At 45.8% G+C, this 24,363-nt stretch overlaps 1 protein-coding gene across 1 annotated transcript in view; it reads right to left on the bottom strand.

Annotated features, from left to right (window-relative positions):
• LOC113006687 (cadherin-2-like) overlaps nucleotides 1–23,158 on the bottom strand; it is a 101,832-nt gene extending 78,674 nt beyond the window's left edge. The window contains exons 1-2 of the mRNA XM_026142789.1: nucleotides 22,180–23,158; nucleotides 14,652–14,790 (exon numbers count right to left, since the gene is read on the bottom strand). Of these exons, the coding sequence (XP_025998574.1) occupies nucleotides 14,652–14,790; nucleotides 22,180–22,215 (175 nt within the window). The 5' untranslated portion in view covers nucleotides 22,216–23,158. The remainder of the gene's footprint in view (nucleotides 1–14,651; nucleotides 14,791–22,179) is intronic.
• Nucleotides 23,159–24,363: the final 1,205 nt, after the last annotated feature.

Genomic DNA, 24,363 nt, shown 5'->3' on the forward strand with positions numbered 1-24,363 from the left:
GAAACTGTTTTTATGCTTAGAACTATAGTTAAGCTTTAATTGCTGGTTATGAGTCACAATTTATAGTTTCCCCTGAGACTGAAGGTTTACTATAAACATGCGAGTTCGTGGAAGTAAACTGGAAGCCAGGATTAAGGCGTCGGGCTGCTACCTCACAAAGACAGCACATGCACATTATAGACTCACAGCTAATCCACACGGGACAGCTGTCACCCTGCGCTCGCTGCTCTGACCGACACACGCTAACATACAGGGACAAACGATGCTGCTGAGGCCTGTTTCCAGCCATATAGCACACAGTTGGATTATGAATGGAACAAAAGCTGACTTTGAAATTGCATCATCTTGAAATCAGCAGCACCCCCTCCCCATCCCTCTTCATCGGGAGAAATCCCATAATCCTCCCTGAGCCTTCGCTCAGAGATGCACCACACCCCGCTGCTCTGGACTCCACGACCAAACATTTGTGTATTTGATACTTAAAGCACTAAAACCTCCACCAGGAAGACACGTCACAGCAGTCTGTCCCGTCGAATCAAACCAGCGTCTGGCTTTGGTGTTGGCGTCGGGTGGACGTCTCGCGTTTCAGTCCAGCTGTTAACGTTGGAGCTGACACACACCGTAGGCCTGAAAAACCTCCCGTTGGAGCAGGTATTGATTTTACAACCAATAAAGGAGGTGGAAACATGGCCCCAGAAGCATGCAGTGCATTTGTGTTGATTTATGACCTTTGTCTTCACTTCTTACACCTATGATTTGATCCACTCCACAGATGTAGAGAAAGCGATGCACGAGTTTCTTCTTTGTTTCTAGATTAGCGTGGCAATGAAATGTGTGCTGCCGTTTATGTAATGTGGTGGATTTCTGCACCTTCCCTTTAAAGCTCACCCATTCAGCAGCTGACAGCCTCCATGAGCCTGGTCTCTTCATTGTGTTAAACTGAAGATGCTAGAGGCTGCAGAGTTCTTCTTTCCTGGTGTTTGCTCACAGGCCATGGCCCAATCCTTCATGTTCTTCCTCGTGTATATTTTACCTGACAATAAAACGCCACCTGAGACACTCAGTAACGAAAACAATACGTTGAACTGAAAATCTGACAAATCTGTGTGTTACTTTACTGACAAACTGGCAAATCCGTGACGTGCAGCCTCTCTGTGCTCAGCGACACCAGAGAAAAGGAAGATTTGGATGCTAAAAAATGGAGACTTGAGAGTCGGTTTATCCATGTAATGCACTCAGCAGTGGAGCCTCCTGCTACACCGGTTATTTTACACTCAAACTCAGCAGGGAGAAAGAGAAGCTGCAGCTCGTGTCCTTACAGCCCTCCCCACAGCGAGAGGGACGGGCTGGGTGGGCCCACTCTCTCGCCGTGCACCAGTCTCCCTGATCTCCCGCTGACAGATTGCTACCCAGAGGGGCTGCAGACCTCTCCTTCCCTCCCTGGTTAGACAGGACGAGGAGGAGGAGCTGCACATTACAGTCGTACTCGTACTGTGTTCACTGCTCTGCCTCTAACGCCACAGGGAAGGAGATGCTGGAGGAAATTCCCACATAGGAAGGTGCAATAATGACAACAATGACACAGAGCGTCTTCTCTTCGTATATACAGAGCTTCAAACTGATGCAGAAAGAAACAACAACACGATAAAGAAAAGAAAAAACAACTTTCAAATTTCAGTGTTTTTCAGATTTTTTTAAACCATTATTTGTATTTCCGGTGCAGACTGAATCTCCTAACAAAATATCCTAATAATTCTAGAAGGATTAATAGAGCTATTCAGGTCGTCCGGTATTTATTTCATATCGCAGAGAAAACGCCATCTCTTTATCCAGCGTGCCGTCTGATTCTGACGATTATTGTGCTTCGTGTGCGCGCTGTGCAGTCATACAGGATGTCTGAGCTTGTTTACTTGTAATGAACATCAGAGATAATGATCCTCACAAAGTCACACTGAAGCTAAAAATACGCACTTCCTGTCTGCCTGCATCTGTCTGAGGTACGACTTAAAGAAAAACTACAGTTTCCCGACACAAACTGCATAATTGGGTCCACGGTGCATTGAAGTACTTTCAAGTACTCACTGCCTCTGTGACCCACCAGCCTGTCCCTGCACTGTGCCTCCCTCTCAAACAGACTACAAGAAGAGCTCGGATGAGGGACAGCAGCCGAGACGGCTTCGAGCTCCAGCAGCCCCACTGGTGACCGTTACACCAACCTGGCAACACAAAGTCCTGCCCCTCCCAGGCAGACTCTATCGGCTCAAGAGGCGGTGATGTCTAAAAGGTTTTGCCTTCAGACAGCCCGATCAGTCAAAGCGTTACACATTTGTGTTGATTTTTTTATCCATCAGTTGTTTGTCCTACGGCTCCACTTGGAATAGCTGCTGCCTCCAGCAGGCTCCCACTCTGTAAACACCGAGTACTGGAGAACATTTTAAAGGCAGTTTTACGTATACTTGCGTAATAAATGAGCAAACACACAACTTTGGCTTCAAAAACGGTAGTTTTACCCGGTAACACAGCGCAGACCTCCCTCAAAAGTTCAACGAGGGATTAAAGGAGAGAATATTAGGCTGGCATAACAAAAGCAAAGGCACATGATGTTATGGTGTGAACACACACACACACACACACACACACACACACACACACAGGACAGCCCGTCCCTGCTGGGAGGCTGTTTTGTGGAGAGCCGCAGGAAGCTGTCGCCCCAGATTAAAGAAAAGCGCCGTCTCAGCCGCTCCCACCAGCGTCCCGTACAGCATGTGAAAACACTGCTAACACTTTTGTAGCTGTCTAAATATGACATGGCAACCCCACAGACATGCAGTCCAAAGCCAAGCATGGGGAAGCTTCGGCTCATGCTCCAACATTCGTGCCCTTACAGACGAATCGCTATCAGGACAGAAACGCCGTGAACGTCTACAAACTCCAGTCTGAGCTCCCGAGAACGGTCAGAGCAGTTTCTGTCAACACATCTTGATACTTGACTCAAAGCTTTGGATACCGAGGTTCAGGTCACCAACTAATACATCGTATTATGACTTTTAAACAAAAAAAAGTTTAACGAATTTTAAATATACCTGATATAGATCGGTCATACTGGTCAACTCATTTGGCAAACTTGCTGGTATGAATATACTAAATCTGCACATGGAAGGAAGTCGTTTTTCTAACTGGTGCTGCCTTTGTTTTACAGTTTTTTACAGACGCTAGGACACATGTCTCAATACTTAGGTCACTTTTGCAAAACTGTTCACACAATCCTCCTAACTGACCGTCAGCTTGGCAAAGCAGTTCATTTCACATTCAAAATGCACTACAACTACCAAAACACTTCATTCAGGTCTCAAATAAACTCATTCTTCCAGAACACTAGCAAAGGTTGACAGCCGACAAACACACTTTGTCACCCACAAAACAATGACCTAAAAAACACTAACAACATGTAGCATTACACAGTGTTTTCTTGTGTAAAACAAGGACACATCTCTGTTTAGAATTTCAATATATGTTACTGGAATGAATCAGACATCATGCAGAATTCGTTAATATTTGTTTCTGTATTTTTATTTTTCTGCACTAAGTAATCCCAAAATACAAGAATTTGTATACACACCATCCACTGATACACATACAATAGTAATGCTAATCTACTCGGTCTCCTCCATTTCTGGCTGGGTCCATGTTTACATCACAAAAAAACCTGTTCAGCAGTCGTCTCCTTTTGTAATGAAATTGAAGGAGTAACACCTGTGTAGATGTTCATCTACAATGAGAATCAGCTGTGGCTGGTTAAACTGCATTGTTAGATTTAAAATGTGTTTCACTAAAATATTGCTGTTGCATTTTGCTGTCTTTTTAAGTTTTGCATTGTGTTATTGTTTTGGCCATAAGTTTAACAGTTTTGAAAACAGTATGTAAGCACATGCAAAATGTCCTGTCCGTACAAAGATTTTTGGCAGTTGTTGTGTCTGAGTGAGAAGATGATTCATGAAATTTGAGAGATGTAGTCATTGAATGCATTTTGTGCCAAAACAATGATAACTGGTCCTCAGTTTAGCCCACATAGACTTCTGTTGTGCTCACTGTGTGAGGAGTTTTGCAAACGTGACCTAAGTATTGAGAAATGTGTCCTAGCGTCTGTAAAAAACTGTAACTGATCACACATGAGTGAAAAAATGATTTTTTTATCTGCATTAATAACATGAAAGAAGCGTCCAAAGCTTTACTGGTCACACGTGAGGCTCGGCTGGACGAGAAAATACAAACAGAACAACAAACACTGAGGTGCAGAACCAAGATCCACATGCAGGAAACACTGTGGGTGTTTTTCATCTGTGTGTGTGTGTGTGTGTGTGTGTGTGTGTGTGTGTGTGTGTGTGTGTGTGTGTGTGTGTGTGTGTGTGTGTGTGTGTGTGTGTGTGTGAGACGTGTTTCTACAGTTTATGGACACAGTGGCTGGAATGATGGCAGCAGACTCCTAATAGACCATGACAGATCCTACTGATTACATTAGCCCACTATTAGACAGAAACATGTTCACTTGTTCTCAGTACATCCCTACACACACACACACACACACACACACACACACACACACACACACACACACACACACACACACCTTACAGAGACAGACCTGCAGACACACTCTGGCCTCACAAAGCGCTGACAGTTTGTCTCCTGCTGGTTAACGACATCAACTTTAGCAACTTAAGAAATGAATCTGTTTTTATCAAAAACGTACTTCATACATTTATAAGGTAAACACTAGACCCAGTACTTGGATTGGACATCGGTCATGTGAGGATTTAAGCCAGCAAATGAACCTGGATGTAGTTTCCTGCGATATAAAAGTATGTGCTGAACACCTCTGGACTGTTCTGGGTCATCTGAAGACGTCAGAGACTCTGAGGAAATGTGATGGATGTTTTTTAATATTCTGGGGTTTTTAATTGACTGAACAATTAATCAACTAACCAAGAAAACAATGAGGAGAGTAGGAGATAAGAAGGTAAGTGATAAGTGTAGCCTGGAGCAGACACGCAGTTCTAATTGTGATTGGCTCTGTGCTGATCTGGACGCTGCACGTCGTCCTGACTCCACCCACCCTCGGCTCCGAGTGATCAGAGTGGGGATTGATTTACTCATCTCCACGAAGCTTGATCAGCTTCCAGTTGTATGCTTCAGCTGCACCAGTCAGAAACAGATAATGAACGCTGCTCACCTCAACACTGTCAGAGCCGCAGAGACTCAGTTACTATCCATAAAAGCAGACAGGAAATCCTCTGAATCCACCAGATTTTAGTCTTTGGGTTTGACTTCAAAGGAAAATCAAATGATTGTTAAAGTTGTTGCAAAGATTAACAAGCTCCAAAAAAGAACACCACGAGCGTGCGGTCTGAGTCATTCGCTGTGTCGGCCGCAGCCTAATGCGTCTGTGAGTCTGTCTACGGTCTGCATCTCACAAGCAGGAAAACCTGTTTAGACAGTGATAACTGCTGCTGGGCATCACCTGAAATTTCTGGTGTCAAGATGCGATGTAGCAGAACTGTAAACAGCGCTGGGCTGTGATGGGAGGTGTTGGCGGAGTCAGTGGAGCACTGAACAGTGTGTTTCCTCCCTGCCAGTGTATCACACACACAGGGTTAGGCTTTCCACGCAACAGCGTCACGTTCCTCACCGGAGAAAAAAGGCAGCAAAACACAGCAGATCCGTTAAGACTAATGATGTTCATGTCACACTAATTATTCCATGTACTCTGGATATTAACTGGCTGGCAAATACATCTAACAGTCCTTAGTGTGAGCAAGGTTCTGTGCAGTGTTTTAGTTGCTTAATGAGCAAACTCCAGATGCTGATGAAGACCAAGAGGAGCTGTTAAAAGCTACAGAAAAAGAAAACGTAAGAAACTTTGAGCTAGTATTTTGTTTTTCACTGCTACTTATATAGATGTAGTGAGCTTTGATTTCCTTTAAGACTGGCACTGAGGTGTCACCAAACTAATGAAGACAACACAACACGGCGACTCTCAGCAGGCAGTCTTCGTGTGTTCGCTGTCAGGGCCTCGCGCTCGACGCTTATAATAAAGAATCCTTTGTTTACTTAATACCAGGTGAAATAAATCATAGCCACCTGAAAAATGGGACCAAACCTGAAAGCTAGCTTAGGCACACAGAGACACACTCACACTAGAAAACAGTCGACAACTGCTTGGCCAACAGCAGTGATGAGGAAACATTAGTCTCCCCACAGTTTGTGAGCATCACCTGCGAGGCCTCAGTCGCTGCAGGCAACCATGACGATCTGCTAACAGTCAAAGCAACAACAAGGTACACCCACGTCTCTGTGACTGTTCAGTGCTGCTGCTGCTTCAGCCTCTGCTTTGCTCCAGCATCCATTCTTCAGACTGATGGCATCGGGCGGTGTGCCAGCGCATCCTGTAGGTGTTAAACATCTGCCTGTTATTCAGTTCTTTAGGATCCATCCTTTTTTGTCTGAAACTGCAGACACAGAGCTGATTGGTCCATTCAAAGCTACAGTACGTTTCTCATCAGTCACTGCTGTGACGCTCTGATTCCAGGAGGATCCGTTTGAGCTGCATCTTCCAATCTCTGCCGCAAATACAGAACATCGCCAAGATTAACAGCATCCTCCCGCTACACCCGAAGCATCCGCACAACCCCACCGCTCAGAAACACACACAGCGCTGCTTTCACGGCCCCCATCGCGCGCACACACACACACTCATTAGTCAGATGTGAGGTCAGGCATGCAGCCATCATTTATTTAGCAGAAAATGGCTGCTAGACAGAGATGGAGAGGGAGATGGGAAGGAATCCGGGAACGACAAATGGGAGGACAGGAATTAGTTGAACATGAACAACCACAACTGGAAGAGGACCCGTGGGAGCAGACACACAAACACACACATGGGTATCTCTGTGTTACCATACTAGGCTTTACCGTCACACCTGAACGCCTAACGCCAGCTTTCAAAGGACTATGAGGACAAAACTGTCCACAACGTCCCCAGCAGTAAACCCCGGGTCCTCACACAGATAGCGGTCAAAGTAAACACACCCACACATTCCATCCATATCTGTGGAGCTGGGAGTTTCAGTGCCTGGCTTTCGTCAGTCCAACATAGAAACTTCATTATGAGAACCAGACCCAGAATCTGTTCCTCCTCCACATTAACACACACAAAGCATGTTCTAGAGAAAGTGAGCCTCCCTCTGTCTGCACGCTGTGGTTAGTCTGTGGTCCCGAGCTGTCTCTGCTAGACTGTCTGTGCGAGTCACGATGAACGGGATCAGAAACGCAGAGTGAAAACAATAACCTGCTGTCTTCAATGTTCCCAAAAACATGCGACTCCAGTAAAAAAAGCAACGCAAGGAAATGTGTTCATGCACGCATTTGTCACGACACAGACGGGGTTTGATCTCAGGGGGCAAAGTTCACAAGGAGCCTCAGATGTCCCTGATGTGTGCAAATCATGTGACTCACATATATGTCACACATGGAACATCTGTGTGGTTCTAACCGTGATCCTCGTGTGTTTCTATTCACCGAACACTGCACGCCATGAACGTTTCAGTGTTCTTAGACGACGTCACAATGTAAAGAAGAAAGGAACATTACCCAGACTCTGGTTCACTTCTTGATTTCCACCTCTCAGTATTCTTTAAATATATCCCGTCTAATTATAAGTTTGACTCTGATACGTAGGCATGAATGAGGTACACAGGGCTTGGAAAGCATTTGTAAGACTGCAGCCTTTCTGAAGTCAGAGCAGTAATGCTTAATAAGACGGGTCAGGCTCTACGGCAGCAGTGTCAAATCTGCTCTCTCTGTGGCACAAAACCTCTAATGATCCTCCCACAGTCCAAAACACACCTCAAACGAGAAACGCTACAGAAAGACATGAGAGACAGAGCGGTGCTTGAGACCAGGACCAAGAATGGACCAGAACCTCGTATCAAAGCTTTCAAATGGAAACAGAAACAACAACATGGTGTTGACTGCAGAGCTGAGACAGCTCTGACAACATTCGCTCCCTATAGGTAGAGATGGATGAGGACAAAGGAGGCGAGGAAACGGTGACGTTGAGCAGGAAGAAAGAAAGAACGTCACCGTGTCGTGGAAATAACCTCAGCTCAGTCTGAACACACGTTCACTGCTCTAAGCGGGCAAAGGGAGAAATGTTTGAGTGAGGTTTGTTCTCGGTTCATTTTCCACGTGCTGCTGGAAGTTCAGTGTCTGCGCTGCAGTCACACCCTCACAGGTTCATGCTGCTCTGTCACTGATTGGTTAATAAGCTTCTTCAGATTTCAGCAGTTGTGTGTAACTCAGTGATATTGGAGTCATACAGTCTGTGGATGTGCTCCTCTCAGACTGGTGTGTCAGTGTTTCCCGGCTGCTGGGTTATAATTACAGCCTCGGCATTCCAGTGGTCCAACTTGGACACCGCAGGAAGGAATACACACATGTGTGTTACACAATATTATAGTAATTACAGTGTTTCTGTAGTATAGCAAAGTAAATATAATTTCATTCACAAGCTTATTGTGTCACTTATAACGAGAGATCCAGTAAAACCCTGAATCCACTCATCACTGTTTTTCATGGTCTCTGTTTTCAGTCTCGCTAACGTCAGCTGCACACTTCCTTTTTCTCCCAGCAGCACACTCATGTGAAACTGGACTCACGGCACTTTTACAGTCAAGAACAGCACATCTCTGTGGGAAACTCACAGCTGACTAACAGCACAGCAGCCATCAACAGGAAACAAAAAAGGTCGAGCCAAGTCAAAACTGAAGATAAGAGAAAGGACGCGCTGACACCGACCCTGGGAACTAAATCAGACTCTAGTCCTACAGCTGCTTCCAGCACGTCTGCAGGTATAAGCAGGGGGACACTTTACATTTAGTCGACACTGCTCCTAAACAATGCATTTTGCTGCTGACACAACGTTGGCTCTTTGCATTTGCACAGACACAGAAGCCTCCCACCTCCATGTCAGCAGCTCCCTTCATGCATTTAACAGTTTGACTGTCTGACACAGAAGCTTTTGCACTGAAAGAAGAATAAATGATGTGGAACAATCACACCTACATCGGATACAAGGGGCCAAATAGCAAATTATATATAAAACCTCTTATATGTAAACAGGGACATTTGAATGCAGTGCAGTCCACTATCACACTGTATCTGCAAATATAGAAGCTTCGTAACATTAGAATTTCTGTCAGAACAGATGAACTGAGCTGCATTAGATTCCTGGTGAGTGTTAATATTTAATTACATTTAAATATGAGCTATGATTAGTTTCCTTTTTTACTGAAGGTTTTAGTAAAATGTGTAAAAAGGAGAGGAACAGGCAGCATGAAAGGGACCGACCGTCTTAATTTACGCCATAAATACATTGTTACAATAGATGGATGCTCATATTAAGCATGATGAGCTCAGTGTGTGTGTCTCACATAAACTCTGTGTTTTTGTTTCACTTTCTGTTCGCAGTTTTTCTTCTAGTCTTATATTTGTGAAAGGAGGATTTCAATGAGGGAGAATATCCTAATATGGTCAAAATCAGTTTAGCACAGAAGCTCCACCCACATGCTGCTCAAATCACATGTTTATAGGGGGACAGCCAATCAGAATGAAGTTGGATCATTTTAAACTGTAAATCATGCTAAGCTGCTCTAGTGCAGCCAAACGAACACGATCGCTCCCCTTCATGAAGAGCAGTGCAATGCTTCAAGGCCAGGACGGGCTGAACTGCAGCCTTTCTTTTAGCAGACATATTAAAGTCGCCACGATTATCCCTGAAACCAATCCCAGGATTGGCTGAGGAGCACAAAAGACTTCACACAAACGTAATGTTGGCATTACAGGAAAGGGATCATTAAAAACCCAAGTGTCTCACTTTAATGTAGCAGTTATCTTTAGAACTGAAGCATAAATCTGTCACACTTTTCACAATAATAAAGATTTATGCTAATTCTGATGAGGTCATCCTCTGTGGAGTATTTTAAGTCTCCTTGTTTTCGGCTTTTTAGGCATCAAAAAGACTTTCAGCTTTATGATGAGGAACAACTCTGTTGCAATAAAAGATGTTATCCATGGTGGGAGGCATGAGTCACAGACTATATGAAAGTGCGACTGACGCAGTGAAGATCACAATAACGTCCACGAGCCCAGCTCAAAACCAAACAGCTCATTTTTAACCCAGAGTGCTCCAAACTAAATGCAACAGAACAATTTAGGTAACAAACAGCACGAGACGTCAGATACAGAAGCAAACACATATAAGAGCACATCCCAGTGCTGACACGTTAACAAGCTCCTTAGAGGAAAAACAATGCCGGGATCAGGAATCAAATGAGAGTGGGATGGATTCAGAGGCAGAGAGAGGGAGCTTTCACTTTAAATCTTGAACGCCATTCCCAAATCCGTCTATGAGGGGAGACAGTGATGTATGAGGCAGGAACAAAGTAGGGCAACCCCCTGCATGACAAGAGAAAAGAAGAAGACAGGAAAAGAAAGCAAGAGATGGGAGAGAGAGGGAGGGTGGTGGGAGCTGAATGAGCTCGCTTCTTAGTGGATGGTGGGATGGGGGTTTCCACAGCTTTGGATGGCGGTGCTGACCAGCAGCCGCTGTATGAGGCTGTGTCACTGACTGCAACTCACTCCCATAATAGGAAGGAAGGCAGAAAGAATGGCAAGGTCAAGGCAGCCACTTCACAGGAAGTACTGGACAGTCACTGATCTCATCCTGACTCACAGATGTACAGAGAGCCTGTATGTACATGCAAGCACAGCACACCCACACACACACACACACACACACACACACACACACACACACACACACACACACACACACACACACACACACACAAATAAGACGACAAACAGGAAGAGAGCCCACACAAACCAAGCTGCAACATGTATTTCTTTGCAGAGAGTCATTGCACACACGCACACACACACGCACACGCACACACACACACACACACACACACACACACACACACACACACACACGCACACACACACACACACACACACACACACGCGCACACACACTCCTCGTGCCTATGGTATGACAACTCTTCTCCGTGCCCCTGGTACACTGCGTAGAAGCACTTTGCCACCCACACGCACACACGCGCACACACACACACACGCGCACACACACACACACACGCACACTGACTCACACGCTGGTCTGGCAGCAGCTGAACCAACTTTACATGTAACTGTTTATTTTTGGGTTTTTTGTTTCTTTTCCACTGAAATCTGCGCTGCTGTTTCCTGTAAGAACTAAATGTGTTGTTCTTTCCACCTCGTTACCTGAAACTTGGTTTAGGAAGCACGATTTAATTTTACAACTTTTACAAAGAAATGAAAAACACTTTGCCCAGCTTCAGTCAAAGCCATCCTTTGAGGAACATCACAAAGTCAAAATTCGAAGCAAATATGTGATTGTAGCTGTCGTTCACTGAGCTGTAGGTTTTATTTTGGGGGAAGTCTGTTAGTCAAACCAAAGGCACAGGATCCTGTCGGACTCCCTGCTCCGTGTCTCTGCTTTTAGTCTTTACCTCTCACCCCTTTCTCTTTCTAACCTTCCCTCAGACACTTCATTTGTCTGGCTCTTTATTATGTCTCTCGCCTCCATCTCCTCATTAATCATTCAGTCTTCCTCTGCTCCAATTAAATAATTAAAAGCACCCAGAGCCATCACTTTTTATCCAGCAAAGATGCCCTCCACACAGCTCAGTGGTGCCTTTCATCAGCACCACAGCCAAATGCTCCAAATATTGTAATCAGGACTTTCAGTAATTAAGGGCAGAAAATGTAAAATACTGTTTTTGAAAACAATCAAATGTAAACGCTGCTGTCTTTGGCTGATCACTGACCTCGTGCTCTGATAGGCTGCCACCTTCGTGTCTAACAAACTGGGACAGTAGTTATGTCAGCTGGTAGCTTTGTCGCTGATATTTAATAATGAAACCTTTCTTCAAATCAGTGATTTAACATTACAAACACAAAACGATCTAATAATAAGAATAATTACATTCAGTAATTATATTCAATAATAACTGTTCGTCGCCAGAACCACACAGTTTTTTCCAGTTGCCAGGAAATCAGACTTGAACATGGCAGCAACAGAAGCAGCTCATCAGCTCATCAGACACACGGAGCTGTTTGACAGACTACACCGGTGCAGTTCAGTCTGTTTGGGTTGCACCTACCAAAACTAAGACTTATGTCCAATCTGCATATAGAAATATAATTTTAGCAGATAAACCAGGCTGACTACAGATCACTGAGCGAAACCAGCGCAGAGGATTGTTATTATCACACAGTGGCATGTAGAGAGGCAGGGTGGGCGGGACTAAGTATAAAGAAAGTCTGACATGACTAAAGCAAAGGCCGCTGACCTGTTATAAATATGAGAAGTGAAAAAAGCAGTACTACTTGGCCATTAGGGCGCTGACATCATTCCAGTGCCGCATATTTAAACTTTTATTTCCTCAATTTATTTCTAGATTTCATGTGAAAGAAACACTTTTTTGGAGGTTTTGCTGGAGCACAGATCTTTATACATACAAAGTAGCCATTAGTGTTTGTTACACTGTCTAAAAACACAGCCTCCTGATTTGTCTGCTGACCCTCCGGCCCCGCCCCCTCCCCTGCACATCATCACAGGAGGACACACTGAAATGCGCGCTCTTCTTGTTTCTGCAACAGCTCGCTCTCGCCTCGTTACACTTCACAGAGCCCACACATGTCCACCGAAGCACACAAACATGTAGTCGCACACATTCCCACTCATATACACTCACACATACACATGCACAACCACCTCAAAGCTGTGTTATTGTTGGGCTTTTGCCTGCTGCCTGGCTGCTCTGTTTCAGACTCGCTGTAACACAACGGACACTGATTTATTTCCAGCAGAGGAAAGTGTCTCTCTGAGCTGTTTCCTACTTTCACAGCGAGCGCTGCACTGTCCACAGTTTTCTCTCTCGGGCTGAAGAGCATCTCTGCAACACAAAGCCAGATGACACTTTTACATCCCACAGATCAGCTCCTCTCTGAGCTCACACACCACCCTCATCAGAGCTGAACTATATGTGCCATAAGTCAAACACAACTCTTACACTTCTCACTGCACTAAAATGCTAAATTACAGGCATCATCCTGTATGCACAGAACGAGCCGACCAGCTGGCCGACTGGACATTTGTGTGGAGCATTTCTCCCAGTTTCTAAAACGAGCTTTTCTCAAACAGAGACAAACATGCGAGCAGAGATCAAGCTCCAGTTTGAACATTGATCGACCTCGAACCCAGCAGAACATGACTGAAGCCGTATCCAAGCAGCTGCAGCGTGTTTGTCTTCTGTTAAATTCAGCGCAGCGAGGTTAACATACATAAAATAAACAAAGAGGTTACAGAGTTACTAATTCTCTGTTTGAAAGAAAATACAGATATATGCAAAGCAGCTCCATATCACTCACGGAGGCCACGCACAGCACCGTCTCACAGCCCTGCTGCTATCCTGTGCTTATTGACCAACCTGCTGCTGATACCCCGGGGCTCGGTCAATACAGATCGCTCCAACCGCTCTGCCACACAGCACAGATGAGCAGCATGCTCACTTATTCTGCTTGATCAGGTAAACAACACCGGGCCGTGCAACCTCTCTTTGTGCAGAAACTACAGGTTGACTTATACAGCATGGTTTGGAAGGACTGCAGGTACAACGTGAAAGTGAAAAACATGTTACAGAAAATGGACAGAAAACCTGCCTGGAAGCCAGAAAGTAACAAAGTAACATCACAGTATTTTCTTAACTTGTGCTTGTTTCAAACCTCTCCGCTGACCACTGCTTTAGCTTTCAGCAGTTGGTTGATAGCAGGTTAAAGACAACAGATTAAATATTTCCCCACTACGTGCTCAACTGGCTGAAGTTGCAGCTCATGAGCTCAAGTCGACCAAAGAATAAAAATCGTCCACTTTCTTATGTTTAGAGCGTGGCACGAGGCCGGTGGGATTTCCAACAGGAGAGCACCAAATCCAAAGTAGCGACGACAACATTTAACCAACAATTAGCTTAATCTTTTCCTGTGGCTTAAAGCTGTGGAACTGTGGGTTCGGGGTGAGATCAGAGCTGTGGGGTGAGACCACCACCTCCTCCAAGTTTTCCAAAACCAGAAGAAGAAGACTGAAACATTCAGTGATGGTTTTACACTAAAAACATCAACAAGAATCCATTAAATGCTCGAGTCACAGTCGAGTTTCATCACAATGCTGAAATCAGATTAAGGCAGACTGGGGCACACACATCCCCCTCAACAGGAGGCCCATATCGGCTCAGTATATCAGTCTAATCCACACTCAGTCTTTGCAAAGGTCAGTCCTCTCCAAGCTCCATTATGGTTCAAATATCAGCAGGACTCTTAAGCAACCCCCACCCAACAGCAGGGGATTATTACTGGAGTTGTCCCGAGTGTGTGTGTGTGTGTGTGTGTGTGTGTGTGTGTGTGTGTGTGTGTGTGTGTGTGCGTGTGCGTGTGTGTGTGTGCGTGTGCGTGTGTGTGCGTGTGTGTGTGTGTGTGTGTGTGCGAGCACTGACCGTTGTAGACAGCCTGTCCCTTCGCCAGCTCTGGCTCCATCTCGATGATGTATTCCTCCTGTGTAAACCCTCTCATGCATGGCAACGACCCCTGCTTGCTTGACAACGATTGCTCGGCCTCTCCACCCACAACCACCGCCTAAAGACGAGGAGGGAAAAGAGAATAAAAAGAGCTGTTTGCATTTTAGAGTGCATCTTTTTACCCCTTCGACCTGGCAAAAGGATGTTTTTCTCCAGAGCATGATTCAAACCGACCCAGGAGAAAATCACAGCCGTTTTAAAATGACTTCTCTTTTCCATAAATCTGTGGTCGTTCATGAAAATGACAGACACCAATTTGTTTCAGAAGACTTGTTAAGCATGAATTTAAGGATAGAAAACATAATTATCACAGACCAATTAGTATCTCATTTCCCACATTTCCTTATTGGGGTTTGTTTTCCTTGTCTTGCGATGTGGAGGCGCAGAAGAAGAGCCGTGCGAGGGAAATAAACCCAGTGCAGCACCGGCCCGAGCCAACAGAGCTTTATTAATCACTATGAAGCGCAACAGACAACTGGGTCAATTAATTTTGATGATAATTAGCGTCTAGACTTTTGTCTCTCCTGTTGTTTGAGCGTTGGCCCAATGTGACCCCCCCCCACCCCGTGTCCCACATACACACTGACGCACACAGACACACACACTCCCAGTCCTGCACAGAGAAAAGCATCTGTTGTGTGGGTTCTTCTGTGATTAAAGGAATAAAGCCAACAGGGTGCTGTGATTCGCTTCCACTTAACCCAAAAATTTAAACTCTCGCGTCCTCGCTGCCCATCCTGCCACGTTTGGAAGAGCTGGGGGGGGGGCTGCCTTTTATCTGTTCCCTTATTAACATAAGTAAGGAGGAAGTACACATGTGCTTCTGATGCTGTGTCTCTGCAGAGTGGGATTCAGTGGTCACATTAACAGATCAGGCAAAACGTGCAGCGGAGAAAAACTGGACAGAGGCCACTCCAGGACAGAGGGGCTGATCTCCTTTTTTCCTTCTAATTCCCGGTGATCCATTTCCTGCTGGGTGATCGCTCCTATGTCTGGAAGTCCTCTTTGTTTCTTTGCTGTTGTGGGGGTGGTTGATGTCATGCATGGCTCACCTGAAAGGACTACAAATGGGTCTTTCTGTGCAGTTCAAACAAAATTTGCTTCCACAGGAGGAGAACTGTGTACGAATGCTTTGAACTGTCCAAGCTGGCGTCTAAGCGTCCACACCACTGGGGCGTATCGATATGTCGGGGAGTTGATTTTTTACTTGGCACAAAAGGTAAAAGTCAATACAGTTTGTCTGATGCTCCTTCTTCTTCCCCAGAGTTCCCCAGAGATGAGTCCTTTCACCACTTTTGTTTTATATACAATTGAGTGATGGAGCCTTTATGGACACGTCATGAAGCGCACAGATCATTTTGTCATTGTGTGTCTCTTCAAACGCTGTAAAACTAACCAGGATCCAGTGCTGGGTGACCACGGTCTACATAAATGTGTCTACACCACGGGAATGTCTCTTATTTACAGCGGCAGTTGGACTGTAAATGGACCGAGTGCAACATGTTCAGACGTCCCCACAGGACATTTTAAGAGAATGCAATCAGGGAGGAATCTGATGCAAAAATACTACGTTTCCCTTTTTGGGATTATTTTGGTCATAAACCAAACACAAGCAGGAGCCCAAACATAGCAGGAGATGAAGCCTCTGCCTGGCTCTGAATGGATTACCAGAAGGAAGGGGGGGGTGACATACTGTATGCTGCTGAGTGATTTGGATCCACAGCTGCACAGTTTTAGTTCTAAAATATGACTTTAAATTGATGTTGCTGTTAATGTAAGAAAGAAACTCTGATGCAAAGACCAGCATTCATTTCTTTCTTGCCTTGACTCGCTTCCCTTCAAAGAGGCAGTTGGTTGAATGTGCAGCAGCACTGAAGCCACAAAGAAGGCCCAATCAGACCCTGCTGATCCTGGTCAGTCCGCTTTCAGTCTGCTGAATCCATCTGGTCACAGATGTAATCCTCCAAGATGCAGGACCAACAGATTTAAGACCTGATTTGTCCCTCCTGCTTTTGGCCTTTTCAGAAACCTGATGTAATCCCATATTTTTAGTGTGTCGATTGTTGATGATTATTTTATTTACTGCCTGCAGTGCAACAAAATTGCCTCTTGTGGGTAAAAAAAATCAACTTGACCTTGAATCAACCAATCAGTCTAACAGCAGAAAAGTAATCAGCAACAATTCATCAAAAAATCTAAAACTTTTCCAGTTTTGTAACCGTTTTCATTTTTAAATGAAACATTGTGAAAACAGCTTCGTGTCATTGTTGGAATCTTAAACTGACGGCTATTAAATACATAAAGCTATCAATGCGTACACAGAGGAGGCACTCAGATTAATGGTGAATGCACGCTCAGTGAGAATCCTCCTTTAACATCTGACAGATCTGTTGTGTCACATTGCTTTCGCAGACTTTACTGATTAAGCCCTTCATGTCACAACTCATTGTTTGGGATGCAGCGTGCAGTAATTACAGCCACAGCAGGTATGTGACAAGGCATACGAACAGTCAGCACGAGGAGAGGGTAGCTTTCTGAAATGACTTTATGTTCTAATGCTGGTGGATGATGCTGTCATTCTGGGAACAGTCATCAAGGGGATGAAAAACTGAAGCAGCTCAGCAAACAGACACGCTGTAAACCTCTGAAACCCTCCTGCCCTCTTTATCAGAGTCAAGGATGCGATCACTTAATGCAACTCATCACCTCTGCTGATGATGGCAGGTAATCTCACCTGGTACAGATTATATTATCACTGACAGGAATATTATGATCAAAAGGAGAGAAAAGGAATCAGGTCGAGCTGAACGGTCTTTACTAATTGGCGCTGACACTGAAGATCATTTAAGAACAGAGCGGTCCATCAATGAGACGATTGTTCAAGCAATTAACAACCTGACTGATAATCTGGGCCGATACTCAGCATTTTCCACAGTTATCTGCATTCGCTTTGTTGCTAAACTTGTCTGTCCACAGTCCACTCTGCAGTCTCTGGTTTAATCTGCACTGAAGGCTGTTTGTGCCACAGAAACATATTTTCAGACGAGACCATCGGTTGTATATAACAGACGGCCGTAGCCCAACTCTGCATGTTGAAGCCTAAATGTTTTGGCTGCTGCCATGTTGGTTTTTCGACGCCAGCAGTGACCATGTTTAGCTGACCGGGTGCAGTGCTGATGTATCGGGCTATGCTAGCTTCATTAGCGAGCTGCATGCACCATAAACTGCACGGGTCCAATGTTCAGGCACAGATGCCCGCTAACCAGCGCCGAGCAACAGGCTAACACAATAATATCATCAGAGTGCAGCACAAACCTCTGGGCTGGCTGTGCCACACGCGAGCAACATTATTTTACAAATAATCATTAAAACCTGCCAGCGAGCGCTAACAAAGCACAAAAGCAGAGACGACCAGACTGAAGGAAACCTTATGCCAGCACACTGTTCAGTCAAAGAAGACACGCCCACAACTCTAAGTCTTTCCACGTATAAGAGAAATATTCCAACTACTGTATATTTATTATACGAAACAAAATTCATTTTTAAAACCGAAAGTTCTTTTGAGCCAGCTGTGCATCATTTTAGCAGCGTTAAACTGTTTAACATGGGAGTCTGCAAGGACTCACGCTGCAGGGACTCACGCTGCAGGGACTCACGCTGCAGGGACGCACACTGCAAGGACTCACGCTGCAGGGACACACGCTGCAAGGACTCACGCTGCAGGGACACACGCTGCAGGGACTCACGCTGCAGAGACTCACGCTGCAAGGACTCACGCTGCAGGGACACACGCTGCAGGGACTCACGCTGCAGAGACTCACGCTGCAGGGACTCACGCTGCAGGGACTCACGCTGCAGGGACTCACGCTGCAGGGACTCACGCTGCAAGGACTCACGCTGCAGGGACTCACGCTGCAGGGACTCACGCTGCAGGGACTCACGCTGCAGGGACTCACGCTGCAGGGACTCACGCTGCAAGGACTCACGCTGCAGGGACACACGCTGCAGGGACTCACGCTGCAGAGACTCATGCTGCAAGGACTCACGCTGCAGGGACTCACGCTGCAGGGACTCACGCCAGGACTCACGCTGCAGGGACTCACGCTGCAAGGACTCACGCTGCAGGGACTCACGCTGCAGGGACTCACACTGCAGGGACTCACGCTGCAGGGACTCAAGCTGCAGGGACTCATGCTGCAGGGACTCACGCTGCAGGGACTCACGCTGCAGGGACTCACGCTGCAGGGACTCAAGCTGCAGGGACTCATGCTGCAGGGACTCACGCTGCAGGGACTCACGCTGCAAGGACTCACGCTGCAGGGACTCACGCTGCAGGGACTCAAGCTGCAAGGACTCACGCTGCAGGGACTCACGCTGCAGGGACTCACACTGCAGGGACTCACGCTGCAAGGACTCACGCTGCAGGGACGCACGCTGCAGGGACTCAAGCTGCAGGGACTCACGCTGCAGGGACTCATGCTGCAGGGACGCACGCTGCAGGGACTCATGCTGCAGGGACTCACGCTGCAGCCTGCTCCAAGTGGCCACTTAAGGAACTCCAGACTTGGCACCTTCAAATCTGACAAATACATGTGATCAAAACTGTAAAGCTGTGGATATTCCACATATCTGCTGTTGGTCTCCTCTGATTCCTTATAGTCTGTTTGCCCCCCACACACACACTCGGCAGGTTGCTCTTAAACAATGATACCTGGTGTCTCAATGAGATTTACTGTGTAAATAAAGGTGAAATAAAAAAACAGACGTGGCTTATCTTCATTAACCGTTCAGCTCGTGGCTGGATTATCAGCCTTCTTGTTTTTGATAAGAGGCTCCGATTTATTGTCAGCTGACTGACTGAACAGCGTGCTGTGGAAACCCAGCTACTCCAACCAAACGCTGCACCCACTGATTTCTGGGAAAGAGGACTAATCATCCACTGCTGAAAAGCCGCATCTTCTTAACACCTGACATTACTCACTCACTATTTCAGCAGCTAAAATATATCAAAGGTAACTGTTGGGAAGCAGTAATGTAACAAAGTGTTCTGCAGGTTACCTCTGTGGGCATCTTGTTTTCCCAGTAAAGAGGAGGCCTGCCTCCATTGCAGCTCTTTTATAGGCCATTTCCATACAACAAACAGATGCTGCATATTTGACTTTTTTCCTCTACAAATCTTTAAGCCTAACGTGGGGATGCACTTTCCACCCAAAGGCATCACTCGGCCTCAGTGAGTCAGCTTCCCGTTCATGTAAACACAGCTGGTGCAAAAGATACACCTCTGATTAAAGATGAGTTGATGCGGCGCATCGTTATCCTCGATGAATGCAGAAAGTCTAACACGTCCGGTCCTTCCCCTCGTTTGTTGATTATGAGCCTATTTACATATTTCAATATGAAGCTCGCCATCACTTCAAAGTTCTCAGTGAGTCAAGCGTTTAAAGCTTTGCCCGCAGCGAAATTAATCTGCGTCATTTTAATCACAAAGCACAGGATTCGCAAATGACAATAATTTAGCAGAGCCCCCCTCAGGAGGAAAGGTCAGCACACAGAGGGGCATTGTCACAAGGATGGATAGCATTTGTGACACCACAGATAAAATCAAACCCTAATCAACTCGCAAACATTTCTTCCTCCTGGTGTAACTAAAGGCTGCGGGGAACAGGGGGCTCATTATCTCCACAAACTGAGATGATGTTCTGCCTAATGCTGTTAACTGTTTTATCTACAAATAACTGCATTATCTACAAGCCCGTTAACCCTCTACAGTGACATCACTGAATTATTAACCCTATCAGCAGCAGCACCTTCAGCTACATGATCAAAGCCTTGATAACAGCGACAAATTGTAAATGGCCTGTATTTATATAGCGCTTTACTAGTCCCTAAGGACCCCAAAGCGCTTTACATATCCAGTCATCCACCCATTCACACACACATTCACACACTGGTGATGGCAGCTACATTGTAGCCACAGCCACCCTGGGGCGCACTGACAGAGGCGAGGCTGCCGGACACTGGCGCCACCGGGCCCTCTGACCACCACCAGTAGGCAACGGGTGAAGTGTCTCGCCCAAGGACACAACGACCGAGACTGTCCAAGCCGGGGCTCGAACCGGCAACCTTCCGATTACAAGGCGAACTCCTAACTCTTGAGCCACGATCGAGGCTAGTAGGTACAATTTATTGTACTACTAGATAACAAAGGCAGACCAATCAAAGGCTTGTAGAGGATTGGAGGTAAGCCCTGGAGAGTGCTGACCTTGCTTTTTTGAGAGAGGCATTGGTGATGGGCTTATTTTAGGACCCAACCTTTGACCCTTTGGCACAGCACTGTCTTCTTCATTGATTTTTTCCCACACAGAAAGGATCGCCTCGTCTTTTCTTTGCCTTCATTAAATCTTGCTGAAGGTGCATTTGTGTGCTTCTTTCAGCCCACATGGAGCCTCGCCTGTGGCAGAGCTTTGCTGCTTTAATACAAATGATCCATAACATCTTCAAAGCATGCCACAGTTAAAAACATCTTCCACGCTTATACTTTTATTTTTCTGAGTATATTAAATAAAAACCACAGATTTTCAGTGTTGCTGCTGAAATGGATGGAAAATGTCAGCAGCAATAAAACACGGTATAAACTGTAGCGTGTGAAACAACACCGGTGCGGTGCTTTAAAAAGTTAAGCTCGATGCTGAATCACAGGACTGTGGATGTTACACGGACTCCTGCTGTAACACCGCACATCAGCTCCCACAGGCCGAGTGACAGCACAGAAACAGCATTAAAGGTTAGCATGACTGCGCCTCGGGAGCGGAACACAGCACAGGGCGAGAGCACAGGCGTGGATGCAGCCTGCACCGTGACCCGAGCCGCGGCTCAGACTCTGGCTCCAGCGTTATGTCTGGGCGTGAGGGGACAAATCAAACTGCCATCTTTTTTTTAATGGAGATCGACGCTATGTGACACAGATCCGGTCAGACTAAACTGGATTACAGCTAAAAGTAACGCGTGGTATTCGGGCAGAAGGCAAACGCGGGTGTCACAATGAGCAGCCGGAACAGGGCGACGGACAGCCGCCTGTCACCGAGGATGCAGGGACGGATGATAAAGAGGCTCCTGACTCGGGAGTCTTCACACCAGCAGCATCCGAGCTGAAACCCGCAGCTTTCACCGACACACGGACCGTTACGCAGCGACTGCGTCGCTCCTGCCCGGGACCAGCAGCGTTTTCCTCCCAGCAGGCTGGGTGAATCTAAGCGGCTCTTTGGTGAGAATAGCACCGATCACACCAGTACAAACGACGCGGATGGGAAGTGTTTTCTAGTCCAACTGTATTGTCCTCCCATCTGCGCAGAGCGCTCCTCTCTGTCTCCTCTAACCAGCATCACTCTGCTCTGCTGCGGCGAAAATCCCACCGCAGCTCTCCGCGGTTAAAAACAGAGATATTTACCTGCACGGCCGCCATCAGCATCCAAACACGAAGCATTCTGTTCTCGTAAATTTCCTCCTTCCAAAACAGGTAGATGTTTTTTTCAGTTCCCGGTAAAACCCGGCGTCATGAGGAGCCTTCCTCCTTGCACCAGCCCTTCTCTGTGTCTGTCTGCTGTACCCGGCTCAGTGGCACTACAGCCTGCCTGGGACTGGCTCTGGGCCGGCCCCTCTGCGCCTCGGTGTCGCCCTCTAACGGACACAAGGTGCACTCGGGTTAAGGATGTTCAGCGGCTGGTGTCAGAACAAATATGCAGCCAGAGGAACAATTCCGTTTCTTTGTAACTCATAACTTGGAGAACAGAATCTAAAAGCAAAGGCACCGCTCGCTGATAGTTTGTGCTACACTAGAAGAGCACAGCTTTGATGGTCTGTAAAGGTGAGCCATCCTGTTTTTAACTATTTGTAGTACTTGTGTCATTAGAAACCTTTTATACTGTTGCCTGGGAAATGGTTAGCCACACAGGACACAAGTACTGGGGTTCTTAATGTGCAGTTTTATTGTCAATGACGACTGAATAAACAAAAAAATGTCCTTTGACCTTTACTTTTGTCAAACAGCGGCCATATGGACTCGTACTGAACATCGACAGCACGAGAGGTAACGTGGCGAAGTAACAGAAACAAAGATGCGCCAATACAATACGAGGAATAAAGGAAATGAAATGAAACACAAAAATACGGCAGTGGCCTCTGTCTGTGCAGAACAAAATACAAAGAGCTAAATCACACAAGGCTCCTTTAAAACTGTGGAAGTGTTACATTTTTATAAACACATTCCACAGAAACCGGAATACTGGAGCACACAGACCATCTTTGCATGGAGAAATGGCCGCTCCACGCTGCACATACAGGTCCTTTGCATCATACAGAAATACATCATCGTGTTAAAATACTGACGTTTTGCCACTGCACTACAATTATACCAATATGTTTCAATGAGTTATGTGCGTATTTAACAATTCCTTACCATTGTGGCGGACCACCAGGTGGCTCCACTCACACCCAAGTTGAAGGGAAGTGTTGGGGTGGAGATTTTGGCGCTTACTATATGTGAAGTTCTGAGAGTCAGTTAATAAAGTTGGAGTGAGACACTGAGACCTCTCCTGTCGTTATTACATACCTCCACACAATTTAACTCCTTCACACCATTCCCGTTCCACATCCACAACAAAAAGAAAAGTAAACAGGAAGTCCCAAGATGCAGTTCTTGTTAAGTTTTTTTTTGGAAAACTGCAGTTAACCCTTAAGCACTGGCCACCCCCCGACCACAATATGCTTATATAATTAACAGCTTCAAGTGCACACAACAAGCAGATAACCAAAGAAATAGCACAAGCAATAACATTAAATTATCCAATTATCCAATATCATTCTTGTCTTACCTTACATGGAAACAAAGAAACAACATTTTAAGACCCCTTTTTGAACCTTAAATGGATATTTGGTTAACTGAAATGGAAAATATTATTATTAATTTACCACTCGGCTACAATAGCCTTTGCTATCGGTTCTTCGTTTAAACTTCCAGGACTGAAAAATGAAGATAATGAAAGGCCAGTAACTGCAGTTCCTCTCGTGGCCACAGCTTCACAGCTTTTAATGAAAGTTTCCTCTTTTACAGGAACTCTGTCTGTGTGAAGGTGCAGCCAGGCAGGCCTGTTAATTCAATTCAATTCAATTTCATTTATATAGCGCCAAATCACAACAAAAGTCGCCTCAAGGCGCTTAATATTGTACAGTAGATACAGAAAGAACCCAACAGTCATATGACCCCCTATGAGCAGCACTTTGGCGACAGTGGGAAGGAAAAACATCCTTTTAACAGGAAGAAACCTCCAGCAGAACCAGGCTCGGGGGGGGGGGGGGGGGCATCTGCTGTGATTGGTTGGGGTGAGAGAAGGAAGACAGGATAAAGAGAGACAGAGGTTAATAACAGATATGATTCAATGCAGAGAGGTCTGTTAATACATAGTGAGTGAGAAAGGTGACTGGAAAGGAAAAACTCAATGCATCATGGGAATCCCCGGCAGCCTACGTCTATTGCAGCATAACTAAGGGAGGATTCAGGGTCACCTGGTCCAGCCCTAACTATATGCTTTAGCAAAAAGGAAAGTTTGAAGCCTAATCTTGAAAGTAGAGATAG

This window comes from Astatotilapia calliptera, chromosome 15 (assembly GCF_900246225.1).
Source record: "Astatotilapia calliptera chromosome 15, fAstCal1.2, whole genome shotgun sequence".
Classification (NCBI taxonomy): Eukaryota; Metazoa; Chordata; class Actinopteri; order Cichliformes; family Cichlidae; genus Astatotilapia; species Astatotilapia calliptera.